The sequence below is a fragment of the Calonectris borealis genome, chromosome 6 (genome assembly GCF_964195595.1).
Source record: "Calonectris borealis chromosome 6, bCalBor7.hap1.2, whole genome shotgun sequence".
Taxonomy (NCBI): Eukaryota; Metazoa; Chordata; class Aves; order Procellariiformes; family Procellariidae; genus Calonectris; species Calonectris borealis.
In genome coordinates, this window is record NC_134317.1 from 17,028,053 (window position 1) to 17,055,671 (window position 27,619).

Sequence of the window (27,619 nt, forward strand, 5' to 3'; positions counted from 1 at the left end):
GTGTGATGAGTTGGCAGAACTGAGCTTGGAAGGGCTCTGGGAAATGGGGTGTAAGGAGGGTGCTTCCAAGTGTGGCTCTGAGGTGACATCCACTGGGGATGGAGCACTGGGATGCCCCACCGAGACGGACTGGGGAATAATAGTGAGGGTAAAGGGCTTGATGACCTGGGGAGCAGGGGTCTGATGTTACGCTGGAGGGACCTGGGATAACCTGCCGTAAAGGTTGGTCAAAGAAGTGCTTTCTCGTTCCTGGCTGCTTTTCCCTCCTTCCTCCCTGATAGAGAAAGGGCAGCAGCAGTGCCGGGATGGGCATGAGCACACAGTTTGTCCAGGCGCTCCAGGGTCCCATAAGTGAGACAGGCTTGGAGGAAATTATTTCCATCTCTGCTGGGAGGGAGGGGATTGGGAGAGAGAGGCACCAAACCCAGCCTCATGCTCACCAGAGGGTGGTCTCACCATGGGAGCTAAGCAGACCTCAGAATGTGGTTCCATCACCGGTCCCACTCCGCTGCAGCCCCCGAGGAGAACAGCAGGGACCTTCAAGCCAGGTCTGAGCACCAGGTTTGAGGGAGAGAGGAGGGAAAAGGCAGGACACCCATGCTTGGAAACAAGAAGAAAAGTGAGTAGTGGGGAGTCAGCTGGGGGCCATGGGGTGGAGAGAGGCAGGATGATACAGGAGATTGCGGGTTATGCAGGGGCCATGTCAGAGGTACAGGTAAGGCAGGTGGTGGGCATATAGCAGGTCTATCCAGCCCTTTCCAGCTCCAGTTTTCACTGGTTCTACATTAATTTGATCTTAAAAGTGTAGCAGGTGAAGGATGGAAGCAGCAATCCCTGCAGCATGAGTGGAAAGCTGGGCACAGGCACCTCCTGGGTACCAGTGATGCACCGGCTGCTGCCACCGGTTCAAGAGGCCGTGGCTTTGCTGTGCTCATTAGGGCAGGCTCTCATGCTGGGCCAGCTCAAGCGTTTAAAGGTCAATAAGACAGAAGTCGGGACACCACTGAGAGGGCTGCAGGCACATTCGCATCTGAAGGCAGGCAACTGGGTGGACGCATATCTCTGCGTGTGTAAAAATCTTCTCCCCCCCAACATCCTTCTCCAGAACAAGAAGTCTAAATCCTATGAGCAGTCACACTGCAAACACTTCTCAGTCCCCTCACCCTGTGGTTTTCATAGAGTTGCAGAATTTAGCTTGGGAAAGGTCTCTGGATTTCTTTAGTCCAACCTCCTGCTCACACCAGGGCTAGCTTCAAGGTTGCTCAGGGCTTCGTTCAGCTGAACCTTGAAGATCTCTGAGGACTGAGATCCTACCGTATCTCCGGGCCCTTGTCTCAGGGCTGCACCACTCTCACTGCGAAAGTTTGTTGCTGTATATCCAACGAGCATTTCCCTTGCTGCAGCTTGTGCCATTGTGTCTTGTCCTTCACTGTGCCCCTCCGGCTCTCAGTCTCTATAATCTGACTTTAGGTAGCAAAAGGCAACAGATTTCCCCTTTCATCTCCTCATTGCCAGGCTGAACAAGTCCAACTCCCTCCACTTCTCCTCACCCATCATGGGCTCCTGCCCCTTGACCACTTTAGCAGCACCCCCATGGACTGGCCCCAGACTGTCAATCTCTCTTTTGTACCGCGGGATCTTTGGGCACTAAGAAAGAAACCTCTGAAATTACAGCCTGCAATCACCTCGTACACAGCCATAGTATAGCCCTTCTTCCCAGGTTGGCCAGAAGACATTGCATCCCTGATCTGGGAACAACTTCAGTGTCACTTGGGAAAAACTGCAAAGTATATGAGAATGAAAATGGCATGGCTCCATGCCTAAAAGTGCCACTGGTTTTCCTTTTCCTTTTGCAAAGGTGTCCTGGTTTCAGCTGGGATGGAATTGATTTTCTTCCTATTAACTGGTATAGTGCTGTGTTTTGGATGTAGTATGAGAATAATGTCGATGACACACTGATGTTTTAGTTGTTGCTAAGTAATGTTTATGCTAGTCAAGGACTTTTCATCTTCCCGTGCCCTGCCAGGCGCGCAGGGGCTGGGAGGGAGTGTGGCCGGGACGGCTGGCCTAGCTGGCCAATGGGCTATTCCATACTATATGACATCATGCTCAGCATATAAGGCTGTGGGAAGAAGAAGGAAGGGGGGGACGTTTGGAGTGATAGTGTTTGTCTTCCCAAGTAACTGTTACGCGTGATGGAGCCCTGCTTTCCTGGAGATGGCTGAACTCCTGCCTGATGATGGGAAGCAGTGAATGAATTCCTTGTTTTGCTTTGCTTGCGTGCACGGCTTTTGCTTTACCTATTAAACTGTCTTTATCTCAACCCATGAGTTCTCTCACTTTTGCCCTTCTGATTCTCTCCCTCATCCCATTGTGGGGGGAGTGAGCGAGCGGCTGTGTGGTGCTCAGTGGCTGGCTGGGGTTAAACCACAACAAAAGGTAAAAGGGACTCCCTCCTGGGACAGATATTCAGATGTCAGGCCAGGTAGGGAACTTGTTTTCTTGAAAAGCTGAGCCCAAAGTATGCTTTATCTCACTGGGCTGAATTTAGAATAATCCACTTGAAATTGTTGTGGTATATCTTCAAATGCCTTATACTTCATTGTTGCTAGAAGGGAGTTCCTAAATTCTTGGTATTGGGATGCAATTCCATGCACAGTTTATGCCTAAGTCTGTGCTGCCATCTCCCCCTTCCCCTTGCCCTCCCGGGTGCGCTGCCCTGCCCCTTCACCGCTGCTGTGTTGGTGACCGAGTGGTCAGACTGGGGAACTGATCCAGCTGAAAGCTAATAAAAATTTAAAAAACAGCTGACTCTTGTTGGATCAAGTCCCTGGCTGCATGGTCACTGGTGTTAGAGCTCGGAAAGGGTGGAAATGCAGAGCTGAGATTGCTGCTCACTATAGCTGCACGGGCTTAGGTTGGCTCAGCTTGCTCATGAACACACACAACCAAGAGACCAGAAAGTCATCCTTACACTGCGGAAAGGTAGACTTTGCCTTCTTTCAGTGACACCCACCTCCTCTCCTTCAACTTCGGTGACACCTTTTTTTTTCCCCCTTGGGAATGTCCTTGCTGCTCTTAGCTCAATTGCTGAGCAGGGAGACACCGTGCTGGGAGGACACAGTTTCTGAACTGACTTTAGCCTGACTTTGCTGACTGTGGACGTTTTGCTTTCCAGCGCAGCCTTTCCCCAGAGCAACTCGTTTGTGCCAGCCAGCCTAGCCATCCCCGCTCCTCATCCAGCCCAGCCCTGTCACCTCTGCGAAGCCCCCAGCAAGGTGTCAGTCTTCATTAGCAGAGGAGTGTGGGCTTTTGCTGATACACTTTCCCAAGCAGTCTGGCTGCGTACACAGTCCTAGCGGAGCAAAGGCACTCCAGGGCTTCCCACTGGGGCCCTCGCGCTGGCACCCCTGACCTCAGCTGGGATAAGGGCTCCCTGAGGTCTGTCCTCCCGAGGGTTTTCTCTCAGGACAGACGCACAGAAATATCTATCACCATCCTACGATCTGGCCCAGCTCCCTCTCTAGAGGGGATCTCTGACCTAGAAGTTTCAAGGAGATCTAACTCTTCTTTACTTTAAATATCCGGACATGTCAGTGTCAGAGGGAGACGCATCCCTCTTAATCCTTCCCAACAGTATTAACTAGACAAATCAGGAAGAAATTAATTAAGCAGAAGAAAAAACGGGCTGAATACCTGGGAAAATGTCTTGACACTGAATCGCCTTATGATCATCTCTTAGGGACTTGGGGGAGGCTGTGGTACTCCGGCATTTGAAAACAAATGTGGAAAAGAGAAGCGATGCGCCGGTGCTGGAAGGTACGAACTAGAAACAGAACAACAGGCCTTCGATATCTGTGACACTGCTGGAAGAAGGATAGATTCAGCCAGCTCAGATTTTGAAAAATCCCAATAATGTAAATTCCTTAAGTACAAGCCAAGCCTATGAATAAGATAAATCTCTTAGTCACTTTGCCAGTGATATCCTTCTAATCTCATCCTTCCTCAACGATGCTGCTCAGAGAGTGAAACACTTTACATAAATGGGTTTGCTGCTCAGAGCAATCACTCATGCCTCCCACTCCGACCTCAGGATTAGAGAAGTCCCCTGGATTAAGGCGGTTACTATTTTGAGGACAGGGTGAACCAGCTAAGCAAGGGCTCAAGGGAACTTTCAAGCAATTGCAAGAGAGAGAGAGAAAGAGAAGGAGAGGTGAACAGGAGGCCACCACCATCTCAGGGAAGAGTGTGTCCCACACTGGTCTTGAACTGTACTTAAAGTGTTTTATAAACAGAAACTACCCAATAACAAAGAATTATCAACATACCCACAGGAAGGTAACCGTAACTGAAGGGCCAAGCCAACTTAAAAATAAATGACATTGAACCGACGGTGCCTTTTCCAGAGATGCTGAGTGCCCTGCTCCCCAGCAGACATCTCTGCCTGCTGAGTGGGCCCAGCAGCTTGAAATTCACAGCCAAAGTCTGCTGAGCTGTCCCTCCCAAAACAGAGATTGGAAATGACCTGCGCAAGGTTAAAAAGTGAGCTGGGAACCAGAGACAGATCCCCTGAGCTCCGACGCCCCAGAAGTGTGGTGGAGCCATTTACCCCCAAATGAGGAGACCCTCAACACCACCAGCTCAGAATTCAGACAGACTTCAGGTCACTTTACGGAGGTGAAAAGATCATTCTGGATGCCAAAAAGAGGAAAACCCTGCCCATTCATCCAAATTACACCTAAGACCACTAACAACCATTTGCCTTTTGCTTACTGTTCCTTGGTAGCACAGGCACACACGAGAACTGTTCTCAGTACTACTTAGGTAGCATGTACTGTAATAAAGTATGTAATCCCTTCAAATACAAGAGCTTTCCTTATAATCCATGCACGTGTAAACCCCGACAAATATTTCATACAGTTTTATCACACCAACATGAAATAGTTTTAAAGTCTCTGGCAGACACATGAATTTTCAGAAGTGCCTGTCACACTTTTACTACGTCAATCCCCAAGAACTGCTCCCTCTCACTATTTCTCTGTGGAGACCCTCTCTGCCGATGCTCTCACCTCCCCATGGGAGAGTTTCCAGCAGCAATTACAGCTGGATACTGGAAAAGGGAAAATATTGACTCCTCGGAAACCAGAGGAGTTTTGCTGTTAGCAGCATCAGACTGGACTTTTGGTGTTTTGCCAGAAGAACGGTCCTCTCACATGCAGTTTCTGCCTAAGTTTGCAGAACAGCTTCTCTGGGCTTCGGTTAATTAAAATAGAGTACGTCTTGCACAACTTTTGAACTCTATTTCTACGAGAGACATGCGGGGCTGCAGGCTGTCCATCACACCCTGCATGTCCCCTGTGCCAAGATTGTAGTTTTCTATTTGACTGTAAATCATCCATTTTAATTAGATGTAAGACAATTATTACTGGTTTTTAGTGAGTCATTTTTCTCTCAGTAATTAGTGGTTGTCAGTTCAACTCAGCCCAGTGCTGGTGTAACCCAGTGACTTCAAGGCTGTGTTTAAAATCTCTTTTCTCCCACACAGCAGCTCATCATAAACAATATCGCTTTTCCTGCCTTGTCCACCGGAGCTGTGTTGTGCCGTGATTATCTCAAAAACTCCCAGCCAGGCCAGCGACGGGGAACGCTTGCTGTCTGGGCACAGAAGGGACTGCCCGACAGGAGAAGAACTTGGCCAAGAAAAGGCAGCTCACCTCCTTGGCCTATTTTGTTGCTATATGTTTCAAATCCTGGCTGTGTCTGTATCGCTATAAAAATGTCAGACTGTCTCTAACACTTATTTTTGCTCGTCGCTTCAGCGTGGCCTTACTTGGCAACTTCTCCCATCTGTTTACTACTCTTCAATGCTGTGCGTGCATTTCCGAATTGCTGTTTACTTATAATAATGCGGATACAGAGCACCTAGTTTTGAAATGTTTTACGTGTTTTATAGTTGAGCAAGGATCCCTTACAGCTTTCCTAGGAGGAAGTGAAGATTTCTAGTCCTCCTTTATGGGGCATGAAAGGGCCCTACGTATCACTACAGGTGAATCCAGGTCCAGACGGACTATATCTAGATGTAGTATCTATATGCGCACTGTGTATCTGTGTTCCTGTATAATTGATGGAGGTCTAGTCAATGCTGACAGCAGAGCCCCGGGAGTGAGTCAGCTGAGCAAATGTAGGTGTCTAGCTTTCCAGCTCCATTGACTGTATTGACTAGGGGCATGATTACCTACCTTGAGATGTTTTCCACTAAGAAATCATTGTGTGGGCATGAGTCAAGCTCTTGATTTTTCACTGCCTAGACACCCAGTCCACATGCAGACACCTACATTGCGACACTCGCATTGAGGTGTCTGCAATCCGGAGCTGCGTTCCACCTTGGTGATGTGCCCAGGATCACGGCTTGTTTACAAAACTCGGAGGAGAAGCTGAGATCCTTGGGTTGCTGCTCCTCCTCCTTCGTCCACTTGCACTGGAAGAGGAATCTCCTCTAGTCAAGCTGTCACCATGGGGGAACTACTCTTAGAGCCAGTGAGCAACCCTCCACCTGGGTTGGGACCCGTTTGTTATCCCATGACTGAACTGCCGCCTTGACTCTAAAACCTGGGGGGTTGCTAACACTGATCTCTAGGATAACTCCCACCCGAGAAGACTGTGTTTGCTGCTCAGTTCCCCACACCCTTCTGCCTACCTTTTTTTCTCTAGCAGAAATGCAAACCCTGGCTCCGCAGAAAGCAGAGATGCTCTGGGCATTCATGGGGCAGGCGATGTGGTTTTCCTCCGTATCACAGGGTGCTGTTTGCTTAGAGAGTTTGCTTCTCACGAAGGTTAAATACTGCCCTTACCGGGAAGTTTTCTTTACCGCTTGTATTGTCCAGCAAGGGCTTACTACTGTTCCACAGTCACAGCCCTGACATCCCAGTGTCAGAAAGTGCTCAAGCCTAAACAAGCCTAAGTTCTTAACCATCATTATGTCTTGGATCTTTCTAGGTCAGCCTGCGTTCATGACCTGGTGAACCTCATAGCTGACCACCCAGATGGAAAGGTCTTTTTCAGTGGGTGGACACAGAGCACTAGTATGGGGATTGGAAGAACAAAAGACACACAGGCCTGATCCGTGGGCCACTGTGATTCAGCCCAGTCTCGATACACTGCAAATCACCACGCTGCACTGGACATGCCACGCGCACGCTACTGGGAGAAACAGCCAAAGTCTGATCTATGAGTACAAATGTACCAGTAACAGCAAAGATTAGTCACCTTCCAAAGGACCGCACAGTTCTGCACAGAAATGTCCCTGGCTGGGGGAGCTCTTGGTTGGTGTGTTTTGTCTCCAACCCTGCAGTGAGCTCAGCAGAAATCTCCAGGAAATGCCTTGCAGCAGCCTGAAACTGCTGCCTCTGCTCAACAGCCCAGATCATAAAATCATAGAATAGTTCAGGTTGGAAGGGACCTTTAAAGGTCATCTAGTCCAACCCCACCTGCCATGGGCAGGGACATCTCAGAGCCCCGTCCAACCCAACCTTGAACGTTTCCAGGGATGGGGCATCTACCACCTCTCTGGGGAACCTGTTCCAGTGTTTCACCACGCTGGAACAGGTTGCAGATGTGCATCGTGGCACCAACTGCCCTCTGCAGGAAAAGCTGACCCACAAGTCACAAGTGACCGCTTAATCTCCTTCTCTATCCAATTTGGCTCAGCCACGTGGCATCTGCCTTCCACCACGCTGCCGCGAATACGCGCACAGCAACACCCTGCCTAATAGTGAGCGCTGGGATCGGCGCACGCTGCAGCAGTGCACGATGGCTGGCTGCCGCTTCGAAATCATGCTGGTCCTTGAAAGACAGAGGGGTCAGGGAGTGTGTTAGTGGGAACCCAGGTCCCTGGCCTCCACGGTCCTCCAACCATCTCATGAAAGCCCCGGAGGGTGTGCAGTCTGGGAGTAGAGCAATGCACTGAAGATACCTACCTCTGATGCTGCTGTGCGCATTTCAGGAGGGAAGAAAAACAGCTCAAGGCAATGTAGACACAGTGATTAAAAGGAAACAGATTAAAGACAGACACGTGAGTGCAGCTGTGTCTCAGCAGTTACGCCATACGCATTTATAGGTAGATAGATATCTGGCAAAAATCCCTCCCTCCCCCCTGACAGGATATAAATCGTGGGAAGGGCTATTATTCATCCTGTGGCCCACCCGTTACATCTGAAGCTGTGTCAGAGGGTTACCAAACAGTGTCGACCAGGAGGACTTGTGGGTTTTATCTCACCTCAGGGAACCAAATACCACAGGGCAGTCAGAGAAAGGGGACTCAAGGGGTGCATATTTGTCCCAGGCGTGGTTAAGGCAGGCCGATGGTTTTCCCAATCTCCATGTGTTCCTACAGCCTCTTTTTGACTCATCAGTATCTCCAGCATACAAATAACTAAGTGCCTTAGGGGCATTTACCTAGGGGTAGAGACCTCGGCCAGTGCTGATGGCTGGTAAGTGTATGAAAATGCAAAACACCTGTCAGTGGAAGTGAGTTTTGAACTCCAGGTTATTTCATTTCCAGCTGAGCCAATTTTCTCTTATTTTACAGGATACAGAGAGAACATACTCTCTTGTGCCTAAGCACCACTCCTTGTCTCTGCAATACAACAGAACAAATAGTCTAATCAGGCCAAAATGCAGAGCATGCTGAAAAACTGGGAACATTCAGGATCTAGTTAGAGAAGGTGAAAACCTCCCCTGTAGCCTGGGAGGGCTGGTATTGCTGCTCCGATCACAGCACTTAGGGGCAGAGGATTATCTGGTGAGAAAAGACAGAGAGTTACATTCCCCCATTGGAGGGACATCACCCAGAGAGGGATGAAGTTATAAATCCTATGGAAGGAGATACACAAGTGGGGAAAGGCAGAACTGGGAGTGATGCAAAGAAGCAAGGAGCAGATGAACGTCATTGGGCTCTTTTGGTGGCGGTGGGATTGCCTGCAGGAGTGAATGAGTGTGGCTCCATCAGGTGCAACACAACCTTGTGCTGATCAGAGAAGCAGAGCACGTGTTTTCCAGCTTCTTCTCTCCCACAGCCATCCACCTGCATCTTCTGTTTCACCAGAGAAACCCAATCTCAGCGGTCTCCTCACATTCATTACAGGGAAAAATATCTGGATCCAACCCAAACAGAAAACAGAGCCATGCTATGGTAGCAAACCTCCTGCCAGCTTCAGAGGAGATTGCAACATTTGCCCCATATGTTTCTGATCCTCCTAAACACACACACACACACACATTTGCACGCCTTGCATTTGCAAATAATCTCTGATGTGGAGCCTCTCGGACTGCTCTGTGGAAATCCATAAGCCTGTAGCCGTCTCTGCATTCCCCTTGGTTTTCCATGACAATAACAACATCTGAAGAGTCCCAGCAGCTTATTTCACTTTCCCACTGACAGATGCACTTTGGCTGCCTCTGATCAAAGTTCCTCCTCTTGTTAAGCTGCACAGAATTATTTCTGATATTCTCCCCACCGTGCATGCTCACTTAACAGTCGCTCCCCCCGATCACCTGGCTCTGCACTCCGGTTGGGTTTGCTACAGCAATCGAGTGACACATGGGGTTCTGCAGGCTTGGGGAAGAGATGCTGCCATCAGCCAACTACCAAAGATGCTGGTTCAGGCTTTCAGGCTGTCCTAGGCAGCTCTACATCAACCTCCTCCATGCCCGTGCTGCCTGAAGGGCCAACACCATCATTTGGCTGGGTGCGATCGCCCTGTTGTGAAGTGCCCTTGGAAGAGGCCAACTGACATAACAGATCCTGGACTGTGATCAGTGGAGAAGAGTCCAAAACTTTTACTATGTGGTTCCTTGGTTTTCTTAAATGTATAGTTTTCTGAAATACTCTAATACTGCATTCAAACTTGCTAGGCTCAGCCTCTGCTGGCAGATGGATCTTTTTCTTGCCTTTTTTTAAACAGAATGGAGAATAAAACCAACAGCAAACCCAGAAGTTCTCAGAGGAATGGAGCCAAACAAAGTGTAGGTTCCCTCTGATTTGTACCTGGGAGTAAGGTGACTTCTTTGATGTCTAGTAGGGGTGGACCTCTTAAGACAGTTCCCCTCCAGGGCATCACAAACCCAATGTGGGGATATGCCCCACTTGGCTATGTATTTTCATGCAACTCATAAAAGCTTTTATTTATCAAAGGTGGCTGAATTTGGTAAAGAAGTTTAAATGTCACTGAGTGTATCTCATGGACTTATAAACAGAACTTACATGGGTAAGTACTGTAGCTTAGAAAAACAAGCTAGAAAGAGAGAAAACAACATTTTTCATTTTTATTAAAATACATCTTGGGACAGGTTTTGAACAGCTTTCCAGACAAATTAATTGAAGGCAGAAAGCAAAAATAGCCTGTAGAAGGGAGAATGACTGTGAGCTTCCAGAAAGCAGCAATTGTAACAGAATGCTTTTGTTTGTTATAAAGAGACTAATGGCTGTTTTGGTAGTCATTAGACAACGTATAATAAATTTCTGCTATATTGCATATTTTTAAAGATTCCTAATTTTTCAAAATCTGCTTTTGCAAAGTTGAAAACCTTAGTTACAGAACTCTTTTTGCTTATCCTTCTGTTCAAATTAAACAGAAATAGTTCTTGCTCAATCAAGTTTTTCTACAACCAGTATTTCTACGTAAGACTCAGATTTGAAATAGTATCACCTCTTGGAGGTTTAGAGACTATTGGATCAAGAAGTGTCTTGGCTATAACAAACAGAAATATCTGAACCTCTGCTATTATTAGCGATGTTCGTTCTCATTCTTCAGTCTGTGGCTAGGCGGCTATTTTCCCTTGGTATTTATCTGACTACCATTACAAAAATGTCAGCCCCTGTCCAAATCCACCCTAGGGAGCTAGAGCAGACATTTAATCCTATCTTTGTACAGCTCCTCCTAAAATCACTGTAAAGGCTAAGGGAAGATCTTATTGCTGTCTTCAGCCACCTCATGGAAAGATACAGCAAAGAGAGCCAGACTCTTCTCAAAGGTGCATGCTTATAAGAGAAAAGGCAACAGACACAATTTGGAACACGAGGAATTCTGATTAGAAATCAGAAAAAAACATTTTCACCATGAGGGAGGTCAAATATTGGACCAGGGGTCTAGAGAGGTGAGTGGAATAACCATCCTTGGAGATATCCAGCTCTCAGCTGGACAAGGCCCAGAGCAACATGATCTAGTTGGATCTGCTTGAGTGGGGGGTCAGACAAGATGACTTCCAGAGATCCCTGCATCCTAAATTATTCTGGGGTTGTGTGATTTTGTTTGACCTGAGATATAACACTCAGAATTGCCACCTTCCCCTGACATTTGCATCGTATGCCTGACCACACCTCCAAAAATATGAAGCTCTTGTCTGGCAACACCAAGAAAAAGGTAAGAGAAGAAATCTCTTGAATAGCTGCAGGATGGGAAGGCCAGGGGCTCTCCTGCAGATTTTTGCATGTCTGCAAGAAAGGCAAGAAATAAATCCATGAGGACTGGGAAAGAGAAAGCCAATGGCAGCTGGGCCAGGTCATGGCAGCTTAGTAAGCTTGATTTTAAGTAGGAGTCCTCACTGCAGGCTATGGGGGCTGTAGAAATGTTTTTCTTAGAAATGATATGGCCATCCTGCCTATGAAGGAAATTCTCCAAACGTGTTAAATATAGGTGACAGCACTTCTGCTTTCATATGTCAAAGGAGGCTATGAACTGGTTTTTACTAACTAGCTGAATCCCATGCACATTTTCCCAGACCGAAAGTTTCTTGCTTTTAATCTGATGTGGAATAAAATTGTCTTCAAACACAGAACTTTTTCCATGGGGGAAATCTCCTCTGCCAGCCAGCCCAAGAGTTTCTGCAGCTGGTTTCTAAGGATGCACGCAGTACATGGTCCTTTCTGTGACAGAAAAGACAAAAGTTCATATGCAAAGACAGTTTCAGTTCTCTGTTTCCCCCAATTTTCTCCCTGGGCAGTGCAACAATTTCCCATTATTGGAGATTTTAAAATCAAGATGGGATATTTATTCTCCAGTCCTTTCACAGCTGTTAATCTTCAGGTGGGAATTTCATTGAGGGAACTTATTTCACTGCTATTACAGAGAGGTTCAGACTAGACTAGCCCAATAACCCCCTCTGGCCCTAAATCTTGTAAGAATTCAGCTCTCTTCAACGTTAAGAAAATGTTTTTTTATGTCCTAAAATGTGAACTCTTTAGGGCAAGAAAAGCCTTTGCTTCACTTCTTGGTGCAATGCTTGACATACTGACATCCTGTAAAGGTTACCACAGTATTAAAATAAAGAATGGTCTAGAGGCCAAAAGCACCCATAACTTTACTTCTGCCCCTTGTGCAAACCCTCTCTTTAATTACTTAACAGCTATTTCTCTCTGATATAATATTTTATTATTACCTACTTTTCTTGAATGCTCATCTGATCCGTCTTAATATTCTTTTAATATCACTTGGGATGGGATAATAATCTGCTTGTACTTCTCCAGCACCTTTAATCCTGACAGGTCCTAGGTGCTTAAAAAGGAGAAAAGGAGAGGGAAAGTGCTTCATTCATCAGACGTGGCAAGGTCATGCAGGATATCAGACAGGCTGAGAAGAAGACCTGACACAGCTAAAAGTGCTGGGGTGTTTGGAGGGGCAGGTTTAGCCCATGGCCCTGTACTTGCAGAAAGTGCAAACCATCCTTCCAGCTTTAGTTCACCACCTGCATGAAATTGCCAGGGTAGGTGCTGATGTGATGCGGGTGAAGTGTCAGCAGGGTTCCTGCATGCCAATGCTGTATGTTATGTCTTCATCAGATCCATCCACAGGGCTTTCTTGGCTCTCCCAAAGACTGGGAATTGGAGTAAAAACCTATACAGGATCTACATGGGTAAGGACAGGGAACGCTGATGGGAGGGGAGATGCACGTGGAAGTTCTCAGGGAAACCACTTCTTCCATCAAAATACCAGTCAAAGAAGTGATTTTCACACCTTGGTTCTGACTCAACTGAGGCAGGGCAATGCCTGTACTGGGAAGGTGGAGAAAAAGGGATCACAGGAATGAAGGCAAGAAATGAGGATCTGAGCAAGTGTATGTGCAACCCGAAAGAAAGCAAATGAAGATCTATGCATAACATGAATACACAGCTGGGAAGTAAGAGGAAAGAAGCTCAAGCTGAGGGTAGGGTTAATGCCCTCAGTGCTAGTACAAGAGGAGGGCAGAAAAAAAATGGACATGGAGGAAAATGCTGGATACAAGAAATCTGAGCTGATGCCAGAGCATTCAATAACAGATGTCCGGGAGACAGAAGGAGATCTGGGGTTGGACCAAAGCAAATCAAGCCTATAGAGCCAACCTTAGGGGCTGACATAATGGAGGAAGTGGACGAGCTGGAGAAAGATGGGAAGGACAAGGAGAAAGGAGCTTTGTGGGACCCTGTTAAGGAATTGAGGAGGAAATGTGAGCCACCCCATCAATGAAAAAGTTATTGGAGAAGCAGGAGAGAAATGGGTGTTGGGGGCAACATTTCAGGCAGGACTGGCTGGAGGCCTGCATCTGTCGGGAAAGGTCATATTCAGCCTTGCTGAGAGTAGCTTTAATTGGGGGCAGAGAGCAGACACCTGAACTGAAGTAATGAGGTTGCATTCTCTCTTCCGCTACATGGCTATAAGCAAGCAGTGACAGGACCAGCCCCAGCCATAAGTCTCATCTTTGGCAGCCAAGGGACCCTTAAAGAAAAGCACAGCTTCTCCTCCAGCCTTTTCCTCCCAACTCTCCTCAGGAGTCAAGACAGAAGAGGTCAAGTCATTAAAGACGTGGAAGATTCAATAGAGTTAACGCTTACTGCATCTGCAGGCTCACCTGGAAGGGGCTGCTACTGTGAATGAGAGGACTGGGGAAAAAAGGATGCGATTCAGTAGGGCCAAGTACAGCTCCTCCACCAAGGCAGTAATGCCAACTGCACAGAGCCAGGATGGAGGAGGACTGGCCAGGAAGCAGTTCTGAAGGACACAGAGATTATATGGGATCATGAGTTGAGTAACAATCAATAACCTTCTGCTGTTCCATAAATAAATAAATAAATAAATAGGGCAAACATCACTCTGGAATGGATGGCATCTGTTATCTGTTAAACAGGATTCAAAACCTTTCTGCACTGCTCAGCACGGACAAGGACTCAGCTGGAGAATTGTTTCCAACTTTAGACAGTGCACTTAAAGCAAAATATGGACCATTTGGTGAGAGTCCAGAGGATAACACCAAGAATGATTAGAGGTCTAGAAAACATGTCATAAGACCAAAGGTAGAATTGGGATTATTTGGCCTAGAGAAGAACAGGGAGTGTCATGGATTCAGTTGTCACTTGAACTTGTAAACTCCTCAGAGGATTAATTTTCGTTACATTTACATGCAACTACTGGATAATACCTTCAATTACTTACTGCTTGGAAAAAAGGAAACAGTAAAAATAATCTCCTGTCCTCCTAATGGGCAGGGCAAGAAGAAATGGGCTGCAGCAGGAAAGATGGAGTCTGCAACCAGGATCACCCTTAAGAACTGGTTAGATCAGCTTCTGTCAGGATTTTTTATGGGTGGACTAATTGATCTCTTGAGACCCGGGAATTGCCCAGTGCTTGGGCATGATCAGCACATGGATTAAGTAACAGAAGTTAAACCCACGTAGTACCAGATGGTAGTCACAGGGAACGACTTCACAGAGGCTGCAGCTACAGGACTGTCTGCATCCAGTGAGGGCAAACATCTCCAAATGCTCAATGCACTACGAACTTCAAAGGTGTTTCTTACACGGACCGCTTAGCTAATGACGCATATTTTTTGCGTGGAAAAGGTGACCTCATGGCCTTACCTTAAATGTAAACACATTGTCAATCAAGCAACCCTTGGTAAACTTCTGCTAAGAGCGACATGGCACAATGGGACACCACAAAGTCTTCAGCCTCCCAAACTGATGGAATATCAAGTTCATTTTCTCTCTCCTGTTCTGCAAAGTTGTTTTGTATGTGGACCTGCCAGTCTAAAATGTCTATGACTCCATGGTAAAAAGTATGGCTGACAGTCCTATTCTCCAACCATAATGGAAGTTCCCTACAAAGTTCTTCTACAGAGGAGACAAAACTTTCTCAGGAATCCATTCAAGATTGAACTACCCTGTCCTCCATGGAGTTTACACAGTTTTCCCCAAGCACAGCCTGATTTCTCCAACACAAGGCACCAGATGTAGGAAAGAATAAAACAACATGTAAAACACATTTTTGCTTATCATTCTCCCATTCTGTACCGTCCCTTCTCTCACTCCCACGCTGGGAAGCAGGTTAAACTCGCGTGACTGTTGTGAGTGATGCCACCAGTGTTCAAGCTGCAAGCAGAGGATGCTTGGATAAGATGGTCCATGGGCCATAGAAGAACCTGTGCAGAGTAGAGCCAGATAGGATGGGTGAGACCAAGGTCTGATATGTCAATTGACTTTGGCCAAGAAGAGAAGGAAGAAGAGGTTAGAGAAAACCACCAAAGAATGTAAAGAAGAAGAAATGACACGACAGAAGAAAAGATGTGTGAGGATTTCAGGATCTGGGCCCTGTCACTGGAACCAGTCTGCCCATCATTTTGCCTTATCTCATCACTTTTCACAGAGGGGCATGGGGCAGCCCATTTATTATCTAGATAGGTTTCCAAGTCTTGCTGTTTTTTCCTCACCACAGGAAAGTCATCACTCATCACTCTCCACTGCCAACAATGTAATCTGTTCTACTGTAACCAGTGATAAATCAGAAAAGGATAAAAGGTTGGTTGTGGAAAGATGGGGGAAGCTAAGAAAGTCTTCAGCATCAAGCAATTCATTTTAGGCAAGTAAACCTGATTAACAAAGGAAAAGGAGAAAGATAAAAAGTTAACAAGCTATTCTGTGAGTATTATTTGAGTCTGGTTTCCCATGGAAACCATATCATGTTGGGTTTTTTTTTTTTTGTCTAATGGGATACACGTTCCTGTTAAAGCTTTTGCTCCAGCGGAAGCTCTGTCCTGCATGGACTCTACAGTGTGTAACGCAGCCAATGCTATAATCTCTCCCACACAGGGCGTTTCTAGGTTTCCCCTTCTTCATCCAGCTAGTTTTCATGAAACTTGCAGAAATTTAATGCCTTTCAGATCTCCACTTTCTGCCAAATCTGGCTGAAATCAGCCAATAGGTTTAGAGGAGGGCTGGAGTGGCCACAGATATGGACCAATAATGATTATAGTCTATCTTATTATCTTACTCCAGGCCTAGAAGTGATGAAAACATGTGCAGCAGACACACAGCATCACAGATTTTTGGCACAACCATATTTCTGACTTCTGTACTGGGCCAACCTTGAATTGAAAAATACCAATCATGTGAGCAAAAGGCTGCCACAGAGGAGGCCCTTGCTGGGAATGAATTTTTGCATGAAAGACAACCTGAATGCAATTCAGTTTTGTACGAACAGAGCCCTTCCAGGAGCAAGTGTTGCTTTTGTGGAAATAACAGTGACTCTACAGATGCAAACAATGGAGCTACATGCTTTTGCATTGCTTGTTCTGTCACTAACTGACATCAGGCACTGTTAATCATGGCCTGAAATGTATATTTAAGAAACAGTGACACAAACACAGACAAGTTCCTTCATGAAGCCTTTTATATAGGGAAAAGTGAAAGAAAAGAAAAACTGCTCCTCAGGCTAGCTAGTGGCACTGAAATAAATGGGTCAGGCATCAGAGTTTCAGCAGGCACAAAAGGTGAAAACCCTGTCTCCTGGAGCAATTAAAAGTCAATGGGATTAGTGGCCTTCACTATTATTTATAGAAACCCCACTGTGTGCACAACATTATTGAAATACAGGGGTCAAGTCCCTGCTACTGGATGCCTACCCTTTTGCTGTTGAAGTTAATGGGAGCTTTGCCAATCGACTCTGTGGCAACAGAGTCTAAATCTAAAATAGATGACATCCTGGGCTCAATTCAGTTGATGGCTCAAGCAAAGCTTTTGCCGAAGCCAGAAATGTTCTGCCTGCACAGTATAGATTTGATCCTGGGATAGATGAAACAGAAGAGTTAGCTATAGAGATGTTAAGATTCAAAGATGAGAAGGCAGAGAGGTGGACTGAATGTCACAGGAAGCATCTTCCTGTCCTTTTCGTCATAAATTACAATACACAGATTGAAATCTAAAGGGCTGCATCCAGCATCTCTTAGTTTTCAGTTTTAGAAGGACTGGCTGTTTTCCAATGAATGATTTTCCTTCTAACACCAAGTAAATGAATCCTGTGGGAACACACCTATGAAAAGGACCTGGATGGGAAGCCTGCACCGTCATTATGTGATTCAACATGTTTGAAAACAGTGTCCTGATGGTCTAGCCAGTTTGGACGGACCTCACCAAACACCAGCATCCCCCTTCCCGAGTTTCCCTGGCTTTGGACATGCTTGTGATGCTGGTTGCGCAGTTGTTCTTCTTCCACTCATTCATTATCACGCTCGTGCCCTGAATTCTGCCACAGGCTACCTCTTTTCCTTTTTGTATCACTCTAGAAAAGAGGTACCTGATTCTGCTCTATTTTACGACGTTGTAAATCAGAAATGAAGCGTCCCAGAGACTTCCTCCACTCCCCCGTGCTGCTGAGAGACCAATCTGTAGAGTGGCGATATTTCCTGTCTCTGCAGATGCTACCAGGCAGGAAGCTAATGATGGCTTTTGCCTGTTTCTGTATTTGTAACAGGAATGGGGTTGAGATTCTGACTTGTTATTTCAAGCAACGCATGCTAACGACCAGCCATTTGACGGTACTAACAATTCACTTATCCTACATAGGGCCCCCAAGAATGGTGTGTTAATCCAGACCGAGTAATTGAGGGCCACCTAGCTCTAGAGAGGTCCTGAGCTCGGCAGGTACTACAGGCTGAAGACATGACATTACACGTGCATGAAATCCAGACATGCACCTGAGTGGCAGATCTCACTGGCCATGCACAAGGGGCTGGTGAGCTGTGGGGCTGGAGAGCAGCCCCAGGGCTCTGCTCCTCTTCAGTGTTACCCTGATCTCTAGATTGGCTTCAGACCCGAAGCATGACTTTTACTTTCAGAAGTGTTATCATTAATTGTGATGACTCTAGAGATCCTTAATAACCACATGGCTCTACAATCCTTTATTAAACTTATTCAAGTTCTTTGTCCTGCTAATGTCCTGCAACAAGGAGCTCCACAGCCTAATGACATATCAGATGGAAATGCATGTCCTAATATCCATTATAAGTTGTCTTCCCTTCCGATTTCCTTGAACGTCTTCATGGTCTCATATTAATTAGTTAGTCCCTAAAGTCTGGAGGGGACTTTAGTGGGAAGAATAGTCTATTTTCAAACATTTCTATTGAATACTAAGCTAAGTCCAAGCTAGCAGCCTGCAGGCAAAGGAGCCCACAGTCTGTTCTCTCTGATCCTCCTTAGCCAACCAATCCTATCTGCACTGACTTTTCAAATCTCCATCTCCAGTATTTTTCCCCAGAACAGAGAAATAGAGAAAGGCAGACAGAAACTGACAGGTAAGAGGAGAGGTACGCACACTCTAACTGACAATCGAACAAGCAATCCTTGAGACACACTGATTTCCAAATGATCTCAGTTTCATTTAAGAACGCTTTTCTGTTTATTTTCAGAACAGCTAGCACCAGCTCTGAGCTCCTAAACCCTGCCATACCGCTAACTCCTTGTGACATGGGCAAACAGTTTATCTGCTGATGTGAAGGGACTTTTCACCCGTGTCTTTTCCTGCTACTCTCCAAGACATGCTTTCAACTTGGATCCAGACCAAGCACTGTGAAACATTTGTGAGAGGGGAGCTCGTCTTAGTTTCTTTCTCTTGCAGAACATTGTCAGGAAAGCAGACAAAATTCTGCAAACACCGAGGATTAACCAAAACAGAAGAAAATACTCCAGCATCTTTCTGTCTCACTTTCTCCCCAGAGCTTTGCCATTCAGTCCAGGGTCTCAGAATTAGCTGACACAATGGTGCAGGACGCTCACTCAGTGAAACCTTTGAAAATGCCAAGCAAGCCCCCGAAAGGCAATGCCATTACCAAGCTCAGAGTTCAGCCCATCAGCTTTCACGATGTTAAGCCCTCATTTTCTATAAAAGTAGCTGCCTCTTTCAACTGCCAGACCTGAGCAGAGCTTGCTCTTCATGCCCTCAAAACAGTAGCCCAGATGCTGTGATCACCTGGCCATCAGATCCACTCTTTGTTGTCTGCATCACTGATTTCTCTCGAGTAACATGTAAGGATCAGAACAGTTTTACAATAATGAGCTTTACTCCTTCCTACAGTCCTCAGCACATTTTTAAATGAAAGAATCAGCTTACCCGTAAGAGCCGCAAACAAACATGAGGAGCTTAAGATATAAGCAACTTGGTAGCCTGAAGTATCATGCATGTTGGGCAATCATAAATTTAAAGTGAAAATCCCTACCTATTTTGTTTTGCATTAGATATTAAATAAAACCTACTTGCGAAGCCAGATTAGTAAAGAAACCTTTTTGGCTGTTGTATTTTTTTTTAAAATCAAAACAGGATTAAAATATCTTTTGGAGACTCGCTGTCATTTTATCTGGGTAAATAAGCTTAGAGCGCCTAACAGTCAATTTATAACGAAGGCTTTTGTTCTTGGTACTGTGATGCAGCTCTGCAAATTTGCCCACAGCTGCAGCAGTTTCGGATGTTTTTGACAGGTAAATAAAACACTGTTTATATCTGTCATTGTTATTAATCTGCACAGTAAAGAACTAGCAATTATATTTTGTTTCCAAGTGGATAAATTTTCATGATGATCTTGGCAGGGGTGGTATAGAATAATGTGCATCTATGACTTTTATAGTTCTGAGGGGCAGAAACATGAAGGGTCCTCGCTCAGCTGTTGGGTTAGAAAACAAATGGGAAATAAAGTCTAAACCAGTAATAACAACCATAATAAAAAAAGAGCAAGGAATTCAGGATTTAGCCCTGTTGGAGTTTTATTGATGTAAGGGCCAGATAAACCAAACTGCAGGTCTTGACATCAGCTGCACTGATGCAGCTCTCAGTTAGAATCATAGAATCATACAGTCGTAGAATCATAGAGTTGTTTAGGTTGGAAAAGACTTTTAAGATCATGAAGTCCAACCATTAACCTAGCACTGCCCAGTCCACCACTAAACCATGTCCCTAAGCACCACATCTACACGTCTTTTAAATACCTCCAGGGGTGGTGACTCAAACACTTCCCTGGGCAGCCTGTTCCAAGGCTTGACAACCCTTGCGGGGAAGAAATTTTTCCTAATGTCCAGTCTAAACCTCCCCTGGCGCAACTTGAGGCCATTTCCTCTCGTCCTATCGCTTGTTACTTGGGAGAAGAGACCAACACCCACCTCGCTACAACCTCCTTTCAGGTAGTTGTAGAGCGCGATGAGGTCTCCCCTCAGCCTCCTCTTCTCCAGACTAAACAACCCCAGCTCCCTCAGCCGCTCCTCATAAGACTTGTGCTCCAGGCCCTTCACCAGCTTCGTTGCCCTTCTCTGGACATGCTCCAGCACCTCCATGTCCCTCTTGTAGTGAGGGGCCCAAAACTGAACACAGTATTCGAGGTGTGGCCTCACCAGTGCTGAGTACAGGGGGACAACCACTTCCCTAGTCTTGCTGGCCACACTATTTCTGATACAAGCCAGGATGCTATTGGCCTTCTTGGCCACCTGGGCACACTGCCGGCTCATGTTCAGCCGGCTGTCAACCAGCACCCCCAGGTCCTTTTCCTCTGGGCAGCTTTCCAGCCACTCTTCCCCAAGCCGGTAGCGTTGCCTGGGGTTGTTGTGACCCAAGTGCAGGACCTGACACTTGGCCTTGTTGAACCTCATACAATTGGCCTCAGCCCATCGATCCAGCCTGTCCAGGTCCCTCTGCAGAGCCTTCCTACCCTCCAGCAGATCAACACTCTCACCCAACTTAGTGTCATCTGCAAACTCACTGAGGGAGCACTCGATCCCCTCGTCCAGATCATTGATGAAGATATTGAACAGAACTGGCCCCAGTACTGAGCCCTGGGGAACACCACTTGTGACCGGCCGCCAACTGGATTTAACACCATTCACCACAACTCTTTGGGCCTGGCCATCCGGCCAGTTTTTTACCCAATGAAGAGTACACCCATCCAAGCCATGAGCAGCCAGTTTCTCCAGGAGAATGCTGTGGGAAATGGTGTCAAAAGCTTTACTAAAGTCTAGGCAGACCACATCCACAGCCATTCCCCATCCAAGCAGGTCACCTTGTCATAGAAGGAGATCAGGTTGGTCAAGCAGAACCTGCCTTTCATAAACCCATGCTGACTGGGCCTGATCACCTGGTTGTCCTGTACGTGCCACGTGATGGCACTAAAGGTGATCTGCTCCATAACCTTCCCTGGCACTGAGGTCAGACTGACAGGCCTGTAATTCCCCGATCTTCCTTCCAGCCCTTCTTGTAGATGGGTGTCACATTTGCTAACCTCCAGCCAACCGCGACCTCCCCGGTTAGCCAGGACTGCTGATAAATCATTGAAAGTGGCTTGGTGAGCAGTTCCGCCAGCTCCGTCAGTCCCCTTGGGTGGATCCCATCCGGCCCCACAGACTTGTGTGTGTCTAAGTGGTGTAGCAGGTCACTAACCATTTCCCCTTGGATTATGGGGGCTTCATTCTGCTCCCCTGTCTTCCAGCTCAGGGGGCTGGGTACCCGGAGAACAACTGGTCTTACTATTAAAGACTGAGGCAAAGAAGGCATTAAGTACCTCAGCCTTTTCCTCACACTTTGTCACTATGTTTCCTCCCGCATTCAGAAAAGGATGGAGATTCTCCTTAGCCCTCCTTTTGTTGCTAATGTATTTATAGAAACATTTTTTTATTGTCTTTTACAGCAGTAGCCAGATTAAGTTCTAGTTGGGCTTTGGCCCTTCTAATTTTCTCCCTGCATAACCACACAACGTCCTTGTAGTCCTCCTGCCCCTTCTTCCAAAGGTCATAAACTCTCCTTTTTTTCCTGAGTTACAGCCAAAGCTCTCTGTTCAACCAGGCCAGTCATCTTCTTCCCCGATGGCTCATCTTTCGGCAGATGGGGACGGCCTGCTCCTACACCTTTAAGATTACCTTCTTGAAGAATGTCCAGCCTTCCTGGACTCCTTTGCCCTTCAAGACTGCCTCCCAAGGGATTCTGTCAACCAGTCTCCTAAACAGGCCAAAGTCTGCCCTCTGGAAGTCCAAGGTAGCAGTTTTGCTGACCCCCCTCCTTACTTCTCCGAGAATCGAAAACACTATCGTTTTGTGATCACTATGCCCGAGACGGCCTCCAACCATCACATCACCCACAAGTCCTTTTCTGTTCGCGAACAACAGCTCCAGCGGAGTGCCTTCCCTAGTTAGCTCACTCACCAGCTATGTCAGGAAGTTATCTTCCACACACTCCAGGAACCTCCTAGACTGTTTCCTCTCCGCTGTAGTATTTCCAGCAGACATCTGGTAAGATGAAGTCCCCCATGAGAACAAGGGCTAGTGATTGTGAGACTTCTCCCAGCTGCTTACAGAATATTTCATCTGCCTCTTCATCCTGGTTGGGTGGTCCATAACAAACTCCCACCATGACATCTGCCTTGTTGGCCTTCCCCCTGATTCTTACCCATAAACACTCAACCCTATCATCACCATCATTAAACTCTAGATAAAACACTCCCTAACGTACAGGGCTACCCCATTGCCTCTCCTTCCTTGCCTATCCCTTCTGAAGAGTTTATAGCCATCCATTGCAGCACTCCAGTTGTGCAAGTTATCCCACCATGTTTGCGTGATGGCAACTATATCATAGTTTTCCTGCTGCACAATGGCTTCCAGCTCCTCCTGTTCGTTGCCCATGCTGTGTGCATTGGTGTAGATGCGCTTCAGTTGGGCTATTGATCCCGCCACCTTTTGGGGAGAAGAAATCCTAATTCCTACATGACGATTCTCAGGTGCTTCCGTGGTTTCTGACACATCCATAACCTTGCGTCTTTACTGCCACATGGAACTCCATCCCCTACCTCCACTGAGATGGCAGAACAAAGGACCTCGCTAGCACAGCATCCCTCAAACATTGGCGTGCCGCCCCAGGCTTATCTCTAGCGAGCCTGGTTTTATCCCTTTTCCCCTTCCCTGCCTTATTCTGAACCGTACTTGTAGGAAGCTGTGTCAGGATCTGGCCATGCTTTAAAACCCCACTATTTGGGCCGCCTTGTGACTTGTGCTTCCCAGCTGCTGCAGGGCAAAGGGTTTCAGACACTCGTCAAGACATGCTGGTGAAGAAAAAATTATTTGCGGAATAAGTTACTGCTCAAGGACGAGTGGCAGAATCCAGCTGCAAGTGTCTTATTATATTGGTCAGAAACTGTGAGAAGCAAAAAAGAGAAATCCTACTGAAACTCTGTTAGATGCCAGTCACGTCTGCTCAGCTTCTCACTCAGGTAGGCTGGCAGATGGTCAGCAAATAGTCTCACTTTTACAATGCAACCTACATAGGTTTTCAGTGTGAAAATTAGCATCCAATTATTTTCAAGCATTAATGTTCTCCAAGGAAGCGAGTTACCTCTATTTTAATTCTGCTTAGGCTCTATTTGCTCAGACACGTAAGCTAATCTTGCAGGCACTACGTCTCGTGTACACAGGCAGAATGGCAAGCCAGGGAAGAGTACTAGAAATGTGGAATAATGCAAATTCCCAGGCAGGGAGTTGCATGGCTTCCAACTTTTAGAAGAGACGGGGAGGAGACAGTCAAATGAGGAAAGCATAAAGCATCTCCAAAAAAGAATTATTTCCCCCACCCCCATCTAAAAGCCTATGGTGAAAATTGTGTCTCACAGCTATCAGTCAGCTGCATAAACCATTAGAGAAGGCTACAGTCCATTGAGCACCGAGCTCTGGTCTATGGGACCCTTGGTATATGCAGCAGGGCTGTGGATAGTCGGATGAGTTGGTGGCAAGCCCTGCTTCTTCCAAAGAAGAATGGGAGCCTATTCCCCTCCTCCCTGCCCCCATCACCACCATCCTTGGACAGACACAAGGGAAGGCACGATCACTGCATTAGAGATGTGGGCACTATCCTTGGGACAGGCAGGACGTGTGTCAGAGCATGGCCACTCTCAGATGAGCACTGGCTTTCCTTAGCAGAGCACACAGGTCCATGAAGGGGAAAGAAGACATGGGGCAAAACCTGTTTTGCACAAGATTTCAACGTATCACCTTTCGTGCCAGGATCTGTGCCTAAAATGGAAATGGGTATCAGCGAAGTTGAACCTCACAACCTATCCTTGTGCAAGGATCCACTGTTAGCACAGGTAATGGGACTATCCTGATTAATAAACATTATCTGCATATCTGGGCTTGATCCCACAAGCAGAGGTCTGCAGCCTTCCTTGACACCTGCAGCTGTGTCATGTTAGGTACAAATGTTGCTGTGTATATTACTGTAAGGAAGTTGCCAGCCTGAAAATATGTGAACTGCTTTTAATTGTCACTAAATAGGAAGAATAATGCCCCAGGGTGGCACCTTATGTTCTAGTGAGGTTGCATTTGTTTCATTCTCCTGTGTAATGGAGGGAAACTTCACTGGTCCAACCTCAGTCACTACCAAGGAGCATCTAAAGGCTGCAGCTTCAGCAGATACAATCGTAACCAGCAGTTTTCCCACTCCAGCTAGTGCAACTGGGAGCGTGGGAGCAATGGCAATCCTGCAGAGCTCCTACTAGCCATCCCCTGGGAACGACTGCTGAGGTGGGGCTGCCTCCTGCCACGTGTTTATACAGACTGAAGTTGTATTTTTAAAAGCAAACAGCACATTAAACATATCCTTTGCATCACTTCTGCGATCATCGCAGCTGGGTACCCATGAAGTGACAAAAAGCCCCTCATGCCGAGATGCGCTCTGCTCCATGAAGGAGTCCGCGAGTCCCTGACATGCCATAGCTGCACGGCTCTGAGGCTGGGCATGGGTGCCCGCGGCAAGGCTGCCGGGCAGCAGAGAGGGACGGAGCAGGCCTCCTCCTCACATTTCCCGGGGAAACACCGCCAAGGCGCAAAATCCTGGAGCCCAGGGCCTGGGCAGAGGGCAGAGCCCCTCTGGGCTTGGGGTCCTGTTCCAGGCAGCGGGGAGACCCCCGCGAGCAGAGGCCCCGGTTCCCGCAGGCTGGAGCATCGCTGCCATCGGGCCAGCCGGGCTCCCAGCCGCGGCCCGTCGCTGTCCCCCGCCCCGGCACCCACCGCCCTCCGCGGGCTCACCTGCTCGGGCCCCTGGAAGCAGATCCTGCAGAGCGGGGTGCGGATGCCGCTGTCGACGCTGCTGCCCAGCGAGTAGCGGTCCTCGGCCTTGCCCTTGCCGAAGTCATCCGAGGAGGTGCTGCTGGGCAGGGAGGCGGGCGGCTCCCCGGCGGGGCTGCCCCACTCCTCGGCGGCCGGGCTGCCCGCTCCGCCGCCGCCGCCGCTCGCCGCCGCCGCCCGCCAGCCGGGCCCGCGCCCCCCGGGCGGTGCGGCCCCCGCCGGGCCGCCCGCCGCCGCCTCTGCGCCGCCGGGCATGGGGAGCGGCGGCGGCGGGGAGGGCGGCGGCGGCGCGGGGGGTCTCCGCAGCAGGAAGACCTTCAGGTCATTGAAGAGCATGCGGCAGCGGCACTTGAGGAGGCCTTGGTTTCGCAACATCTGTCTCGGACGGAGGAGCCCGCAGCAGCAGTAGCAGAAAATGACCGCGCCGGGTGGTATTAACATGTGCCTTTCCTTGGCAGGCGGGGACGGGGTGGGAAAGAAAAGGGCAGGAGCCGGGCGCCCCGCGGCCGGGGGGGCTCCGCTGCGGCCTCAGTGCTTGGGGAGGGCTGCGCTGGCCGGCGGGGAAACGGCAAAAGCAGAGCCGGAGGGCGCGGGGGTGGAATCCCCGGCAGCCCGCTGAAATCCGCCGAGGATAAGAATTAAAAAAAAAAAACAAAACAAAACCCACAAAAAAACCCCGACTCTGCGCTCCTGGGGGAGTCTTACCCTCCCTCCGCAAGTTTGTTTAGAAATCAGCGGGAGGAGGAAATAAATCTCCCACGCCCGAGGGTCCGGGGGCGCGGGCGGCGGGCTCGGGAGAAAGCCCCTAATCGGCTCTCGCAACTCCTAAGCCTGTAAAAAAGCAGGGTCCACGTCTCTGGTGGGTGTGGGGAGGAGGGAGAATATGGTTCTCTCGACAGTATTTGGCATCTCAAGTAATTTTCCTTTTTCTTCTATTTTTTAATAATTTTTTTTTCAATTAAAAAATAAAACCCGATCACACGAGATCCGGTGTGCACCCAGACAAAATAGCAGCCGGTCTGGCTATCAAAATGCAAAATTGGTAGCTGTTGTTATTATCAAAATTGCCTCTTTGACAAAAAAGACCTTCACATTGTTTGTGGGAAAACACCCTACGTTTCCAACACTGTACTCCCAGGTGGCTTCAGATTTTACCGTTGCCTTTAAAAGATTTCATTGTAAATATTAAAAGTCCTGAAAGAAATAATTAGCATTCAATGAGCTTAATCCCAGATGTACTGAGATAAATATATTTTTATATATATAATATATATATAATATATCATATATATTTTTATATATATTTATATATTCTGACCTTCTCTATTCCAGCAGCTGTCTGGACCACACCAAAAAAATCAGAGCGAAACTGGTGAGGGAAGGCAGCTGTATTATTCCCTAAGCTGTTACCATCCTGGACCAAAAAAACCCGTCGAAATCGGATCTATTCTTCGCATGTAATTGACCGGGGAAACGTGGATCTTACATGGTCACGTTTCCTCTCCTCCTTTCACAAAACAGGAACGTCATCAAACGCATTGGCAGCTTGTACAGACCATTGTGGATGGCGAGGCGGCCAGGGCTCTATCAGCAATTGCAGGGACCTCCTTTTGATGCATTGGACGAGGCTCCTTCTTTCTCTCCACCACCGTCCCCACCTTCATTTTCCTCCCCTTCTGTCCTCCTCCTCCTCTGACTGTTGTTCTCTCTCACAGGCATTGACATTCAACCATCGCAAGTCTGTCGCACTCTCGCTGGCAGGAAAAAAAATCGGAGCAGATAATTCTCTTCTTCCTCCTAAAAGGCTCGGATGGAGCACAATGCGCCAGACACACGGGGCAGCATGGCTTTTTTTTCGTGCGGCTCCTACCGCTTTGGCAACATCGAGCTGGTGTGTGCGTGTGTGCCTTTCTCCCTCAGCAGCAGCCTCCTCTCCGCTCTGCCATCCGGCTTGCCGTGATGATGTTGCTGTTGCTATCTCCCTTGGATGCAATGGGGAAGGCAGATTGTTTGCAGTGCAAGCGGGGATTTGCAGGAAGGGAGGGGTGTAACGTGGCCGCGCTCTCCTCCCTCCCCCGGCTTTAAAAAAAAAAAAAAAAAAAAGGAAAAAAAATAAAAAGAAGCAAAAAGGCGGGGTGGGGTGGGGGGAAGAATCAAAGGGAGAAATGGGGCCCTCCCCAGGCTTTGATGCCCCGGGCTGCCGGCTGCCTGCAAGAGCCCACGCCGGGGAGGAAG

The 27,619-nt window shown here is 47.7% G+C and overlaps 1 protein-coding gene across 1 annotated transcript in view; it reads right to left on the minus strand.

Moving 5' to 3' along the window:
- Positions 1-25,825, minus strand: part of MARCHF4 (membrane associated ring-CH-type finger 4) — a 107,723-nt gene extending 81,898 nt beyond the window's left edge. The window contains exon 1 of the mRNA XM_075152938.1: positions 25,346-25,825. Within this exon, the coding sequence (XP_075009039.1) occupies positions 25,346-25,825 (480 nt within the window). The remainder of the gene's footprint in view (positions 1-25,345) is intronic.
- Positions 25,826-27,619: the final 1,794 nt, after the last annotated feature.